At 54.7% G+C, this 6,860-nt stretch overlaps 1 protein-coding gene across 1 annotated transcript; it reads left to right on the top strand.

Moving 5' to 3' along the window:
- The first annotated feature begins 289 nt into the window (after positions 1-289).
- On the top strand, positions 290-5,915 carry LOC137847473 (speedy protein 1-B-like). Its single transcript, XM_068665743.1, is given in 8 exon segments — positions 290-293; positions 697-850; positions 2,390-2,580; positions 2,717-2,775; positions 3,436-3,521; positions 3,606-3,762; positions 3,764-3,778; positions 5,330-5,915. Coding segments are annotated over 8 exon segments (879 nt in total). The 3' UTR covers positions 5,543-5,915.
- Positions 5,916-6,860: the final 945 nt, after the last annotated feature.

Genomic DNA, 6,860 nt, shown 5'->3' with positions numbered 1-6,860 from the left:
CCCCCTCCCCCCTCACCCGGCCCCGCCGCCGCCGCCGCGCCCCCCGCCTCAGACCGCTCCTCCCTCAGCCGGAAGCGCCTCGGCGCGAGACACCTCACTTCCGCCCGGCCTGCACCACAGCGCCGCCCTGCGGAGGGGGGTGGGGGGAGGACGGAACGAAGGGGGTTTTTCGCCGTTTCCCTCCCTCCTCAATTCCTCCGCCTCCTCTGTAGCTCTTCAGGGGTTGATCTTTCAGTTAATTCCCCTCAGGGAGCGGGGGGCGGCGCTGCGGTTCCCCCTGTAAACGAACATGGGTTAATCCCCCCCCCGCGCCCGCACTTGGTACGGTCCGAGCCGCCCCTCAGCCGGCGCAGAGGGAGGGGGCGGGAGCGCCAAGGGTCCCGTGGCTCGCTCTCATTGGCCAGCCCGCGCGGCTCTCGACCAATCAGAAAAATCTCCCTGTTGCTAAGAGGAAGGGAGACGGGGGGGGGGGGCGATGAGCTGAGCTCGCCCTCAGCCCGCTACTCTCCCCTCAAAGAGCTCAGCCTATCAGCAGCGCCTCTCCCATCGCTTCGCGCTTCTGATTGGCTGGCCTGGCTTGAAGCCCCGCCTTCTCGGCTTTGACTGACAGCGAGGCCTGAGCGGAGAGGGGTGGGGCGGGCGGCTTCTTCCTACTCCGCCTCTGATTGGCCGGCGGCGCGGGCGGGCGGCCTATAGATAGGCGGAGGCCGGCGGGGGGCGGGGTTAAGGCGGTCCCGCCTCTCGCCACGCCCCGCGCGCCCCGTTCAGGTGAGGGAGGGGGGAGCGAGGAGGCGAAGGGCGGGAAAAGCGCGAGGCGGGAAAGCGCCCGGGCGTCGTCGCTGCCCCTGAGGTGATTTCTGACAGAAAAAGTTGGGAGTTCTGAGGTAAATTTGGCCTCTTTCCTCCTGCCCGCGTGCGGGGGGCTGAGCTCAGGTGGTGCGAGGTGAAAATAGCCCCGTAAGCCTTTTTATTTCGGTTTTATGTGGTGCATCTCGTCCCTGTCCCCCTGAGGGAAGGGGGACCCCGGTGGGTTTCTGAGGTAAAATGGAGGGGGGCGAGGCTCTGAGGGCTCTGCTGGCCCTGTGCATGGAGCTCTGAGGCGCTTCAACGCTCTCTTCCTGCCTTAAAAAACGTGTTTTTTCCCTTTTTTCTCAGTAGTTGGTGGGGTGGCTGCTGGGTGCCCTTCAGCAAGGGGCTGCAAGAGGCACCCCCCCCTCCTGGGTGCCACTATCAAAACTAAAAACACTTTATTTGTGGTCAGGTGCTGGGAGAGGCAATGAAACCTGCACAAATGAGGTGTTTTTCTTGCTTTTAATGGAGATGAGCCCATTTTTACTTCATACTGGGGATAAATTGTGCTTATTACTACTTTGGCCCAAATGGGAGCTGCTTTAACCCCAAACTGCTTCCTTTATTGTTTTTCAACCCAAATATCTTTTTTTTTTCCTAATAATTGCAGCTCTAATTTTCCTATCAGGGTGTTCTGGTTATTTTTAAAGATTCTTTTGCCTCCTTGGGCTCGCTAGAGCAGGTGGTGAGGTTGCAGCTGGGGTGTGCTCCACATCCCTTTAGCAAGAAAAAGGAGCTCCCGAAGACCATTACGCTATTAAAATAACACAAAGAATGCTGAAATAATGGCAACAAACCCGTGAAATAGTGGGAAAAAAAACACAAGTTGCTGAAAAGATGGGAGCAAGGAGGTCAGGTGAGGTGCAAGGGTGGGAAATTGGTGGACAAAGCACCAATGCAAAGGTGCTTTTCTGCCTTAAAACATACCCCAAAACATCAAAACATACCAAAAAATGTCAGCTGGGGAATTAAAATACTTATGTGTATATATATCTTCATCTGTTGTTTCTGGGAAACCAAGCAGTGATGTGTTTAGCTCTTTTTTTGGGGCTAGAAAATGGCATTTCTGCACTCTCCTTCTGGCATAGGGGGAGTAAGAAGGGGTTTAAACCTCAATTTGTCAAAAACATGATGCTTTTTTTTTCCTCTATACCTATTTTTTTTTCCTTAAAGCTGCTTAAAGGATGGAGAAAAGCCACTCAGTGCAGCTCACCTGTTCACGCCTGCCATGGTTTTACCCAATTTTGGGTTGTTTGAATAAAAAAAAAAACACTTTTTTTTTTCAGCCTGAAGTGGCTGGAAAGGGCTGTGGAGCCCTAAAATCGTATTTTTGGGGGAGGTTGGCTCAGTTCGAGGGATCTGACTTGGGGGAATTTGCGAGGTTTTGGGGGCTATTTGAGGGGTCTGGGGAGGGTGTCCGGTCTTTAAAGGGGATTTGGGCTGGGGGGGTGGCTTGGGGGGAAAGCCTCAGGCTTTGGGGTGGGGGGCCTTGGGGTGTCGGGTCCGTTTTGGGGCAACTCTGGGCTCTTTCCCCACACAGCTGCCGGCCCTATGAAGCACCCCCCCCGGCCTCACCCCCCCTCCGGCCTCTGCCCCCTCAGGGGGGGCAGCGGTGCAGCGGGAGACCCCCCCTGGCTTGGGAATCCTGCGGGCAGCCCCCAGCCCCCAGCAGCGCCCCGCGGAGCCTCCACCTGCACCGCCAGGAGCGGGAAGCCTTCTTCAGCCTCCTGGGTAAGAGCAAAAAACACCCAAATCCCGGGAAAACTACCCAAAACTCCCTCTGTTTTTTTTTAAAAAAGCAGATGGACAGGGGGGTGTGCAGTGGAATTATTTGTAAATAGCTGATTTTGTCTCCGTCTCGTTACAGAAGATGACGTGGTGCAGGAGTTCCTCGCAACGGATGTCTGCTGTAGGATTTCCGATAAGGTCAATCAGCCCCAAAATGCAGGGACCTCGGGGGCTGGGCCGAAATTATTGCTGCTGGTTTGGTCCCGTTTGGGGAAATCTGACCAAAACCGCTGCCGATTTGGTTCCATTTTCAACAGTCTTAGTCAAAACACGCTGGTTTTGTCCAGTTTTGGGGGTTTTGACTAAAACCACCGCTGGTTTGGGCCTGTTTCTGGTTTTTGATCGAAACAGTTGCTGGTTTGGTCCCGTTTTTCACAATTTTAGTTTTAAAAAAAAAAAACAAAAAAAAAAACAAAAAAAAAAAACACAAAAAACACTGATTCTTGTCCAGTTCTTGTGTTTTTTGACCAAAACTGTTGTGGTTTGGACCTGGTTTTGGCCATTTTAGTCAAAAAGAAAAACAAAAACCACTGATTTTTGTCTAGTTTCTGTGTTTTTGATTAAAACCGTGGCTGGCTTGTTCCATTGTTTTTTTTTTTGTGTGTGTGGGTTTTTTGGCTAAACCTGCTGTGTTTTACTCCTGTTTTTTTTGTTTTTTTTTTTTGTTTTTTTTTTTTGTTTTTTTGTTTTTTGTTTTTTTTGACTAAAACTACCACGATTTGGTGCCAGCCTCTTGACCCAAACCCGGTGCTTTTTGGTGCCTGTTTTTGACTAAAAACCTCCTTTTTTTTCCCCCAGTACCTGCTGGCCATGGCGCTGACGTACTTCAAGCGCGCCGGGCTGCCCACGGCCGAGTACACCCGCATCAACCTCTTCACCGCCCTGTACGTTCATCAACCCTACCACCACCTTTGGCTAATCCCCTGGTTGACCAAAACGCCCTGATTTCACCCCATTTCCCCTCCCAGGTACCTGGCGAGCGACATGGAGGAGGACGAGGAGGAGCACAAGTACGAGATCTTCCCCTGGGCGCTGGGGCCGGGCTGGCGCCGGCATTTTCCCCGCTTCTTGCGCCGCCGCGACCGCCTCTGGGCCCGCATGAGCTACCGGGCGGCCGTCAGCCGGGCACTGCTGCGAGGAGGTCAGTGCCGTGCCAAAATCCCCCCGTTTGGCCCCAAAAAAAAATCCCCCAACCGCCATCACAGCGGGGGGGAAGTATCGAGGAGAGACGGGGCCCTGCGGCTTCGCTGCTCGGCTGTGGTGGAGCTGGCCATGCAGCTTTTGGCTTAAAAACGTCGCTTTTTGGAATTAGGGTGGTTCTAAAAGGCTGTGCTCAAAGCGTGCTTCTCTTAAAACCTGTTTTTTTATAACTTACCTTTAATTTTAAGCCTTAAAAATGATTTCTGGGGGTTCCGTGCTCCCAAGCCAGCAGCGAACCCCTCACCGTGCCACCAGTGCACTCATGCCAGCTCCCCTGCGGCACTCTTCACCCCAAACCGCACACTTTTCTCCCCAAACCATGCATTTTGTGCCCCAAAACACGTACTTTTCTTGCCAAACCCTGCCTGTTTTGCCCCCAAACCATGCATTTTTCTCCCTTTTCTCCCCCAATCCTGCCTGTTTTGCCCCAAACCGCCCATTTTTCTCCCTTTTCTCTACAAGCCTTGCCTGTTTTGCCTCAAACTATATGCTTTTCTCCCTAAATCGCATGCTTCTCTCCCCAAACCCTGCCTGTTTTGCCCCAAACCATGCATTTTTCTCCCTTTCCTCCTCAAACCCTGCCTGTTTTGCCCCAAACTGCGCATTTCTCTCCCTTTTCTGCCCAAACCATGCATTTCTCTCCCCAAACCCTGCCTGTTTTGCCCCAAACCATGCATTTTTCTCCCTTTTCTCCTCAAACCCTGCCTGTTTTGCCCCAAACCGCCCATTTTTCTCCCTTTTCTCCTCAAACCCTGCCTGTTTTGCCTCAAACTATATGCTTTTCTCCCTAAATCACATGCTTCTCTCACCACACCCTGCCTATTTTGCCCCAAACCGTGCATTTCTCTCCCCAAACCCTGCCTGTTTTGCCCCAAACCATGTATTTTTCTCCCTTTTCTCTCCAAGCCCTGCCTGTTTTGCCCCAAACTGCGCATTTCTCTCCCCAAACTGCGCATTTTTCTCCCTTTTCTGCCCAAACCATGCATTTCTCTCCCCAAACCCTGCCTGTTTTGCCCCAAACCATGCATTTCTCTTCCTTTTTCCCCCAAGCCCCTGCCTGTTTTGCCTCAAACTATATGCTTTTCTCCCTAAATCGCATGCTTCTCTCGCCACACCCTGCCTATTTTGCCCCAAACCATGCATTTCTCTCCCCCAATCCTGCCTGTTTTACCCCAAACCATGCATTTTTCTCCCTTTCCTCTCCAAGCCCTGCCTGTTTTGCCCCAAACTGCGCATTTCTCTCCCTTTTCTGCCCAAACCATGCATTTCTCTCCCCCAATCCTGCCTGTTTTGCCCCAAACCATGCATTTTTCTCCCTTTCCTCCCCAAACTGCGCATTTCTCTCCCTTTTCCACCCAAACCCTGCATTTCTCTCCCCCAACCCTGCCTGTTTTGCCCCAAACCGTGTATTTTTCTCCATTTTCTCCCCCAACCTTGCCCGTTTTGCCCCAAACCCTTCATTTTTCTCCCCAAACCCCCTCCCTGCCCGCAGATCATGGCGACGGAGCCCTTGCACTGGGCCTGGCTGCGCGAGCGCCCCCCGCAGCACAGCGGGGCCGTCCGCAGCTACGCCGGGGCCCCCCGGCCCCCCGCCCCCCCGCCGGCCCCCCGGGAGGAGGAAGAGGATGAGGATGAAGAAGAAGACGAAGCCCCGGTGCCCGCCGTCCTCGTCCTCCCCCTGCAGCACCCCCCTGGCTGTGCCTAAACCCCCTGAGCACCCGAAATTTGGGGTGTGACGGGCTCAGGGCCGCGTTCCCCACGTTTTTCTCGCAGTTTGCCCAAAATTTGGGCTTTTAAACTCAGAATCTGCTCGCTGAGCCGCTCGCGTGCGGCGCTAACTGGGCCGTTTTTGGGTGTTCTCCCCCACTTTTGCCCACTTTCCCAATGAATCCAACCCAAACCCTTTGCTGTAAGCACCACCTGCTGCTGTTGCCACCCCACACCACAACCAACACCCATTTTTGCTGTTTTTCACCCCAGAACTCCCCCTTTTTGTTACGAGCCCTAAGTCAGGGGGTGTAGCGAGGAGCCACAGCGCAATTGGTGCAAAAAGGGGTGAAAACGGCCAACGTGAAGCACTCAATCATCATATTTGCATTGTGGGGGGGGAGAATGGGAAGGGAGGGGTGCGCGCTGCTAAAAACGGGCCCCAAAATTTTGGGGGAAAAGGGGAAAAAGGAGCAGGGCGGGGCTGTAACCGCCTGTTTTTGCTCGGCAGGGCCCCGCTGCTGGGAACCCCCCCGGAGGGAGCGGAGCTGTGGGTTCAGGTAGGGATGGGCCCTGCTATTACACGCGTGTTACACACATCACACGCATGTTATGTGCGTGTTACACGCGTGTTACACGCATATCACATGTTACACGTGTGTTCTGCCCCTCCACATGTCCCCTCTGCAGCCAAACGCGGTGCACACGCGTGTCACGGGCTCACATGCGTGTTACAGACTCACATGTCCCAGAGTCGTGGGTGTCATGGCCTCGGACACGCGTGTCACAGGCTCACATACGTGTTAAAGGCTGCCACGCATGTTACATGCCCCAGATTCGTGTGCCCTGGCCCTGCACATGCGTGTCCCAGCCCATACCCGCGTGTCCCAGCCTGCACATGCCTCCCACACGCGTGTCCCAGCCCCCACATGCATGTCCCAGCCCTCACACGCCTCCCACACATGTGTTCCAGCCCACGCACACCTCCCACATGTGTGTCCCAGCCCCCACATGCATGTCCCAGCCTGCACACGCCTCCCACACGCATGTTCCAGCCCCACACATGCCTCCACATGCGTGTCCCAGCCCACACATGCCTCCCCCACGCATGTCCTGGCCCCACACACGCGTGTCCCAGCCTGCACATGCCTCCCACATGCATGTCCTGACCCCTACATGCATGTCCCAGCCCTCACACGCCTCCCACACACGTGTTCCAGCCCATGCACACCTCCCACATGTGTCCCAGCCCATGCACACGTGTCCCAGCCTGCACATGCCTCCCCCACGCATGTTCCAGCCCCACACATGCCTCC

Source organism: Anas acuta, chromosome W (assembly GCF_963932015.1).
Source record: "Anas acuta chromosome W, bAnaAcu1.1, whole genome shotgun sequence".
Classification (NCBI taxonomy): domain Eukaryota; kingdom Metazoa; phylum Chordata; class Aves; order Anseriformes; family Anatidae; genus Anas; species Anas acuta.
The sequence above is the reverse complement of the archived record's forward strand: the minus strand, read 5'-3'. Positions and strand labels throughout refer to the sequence as shown.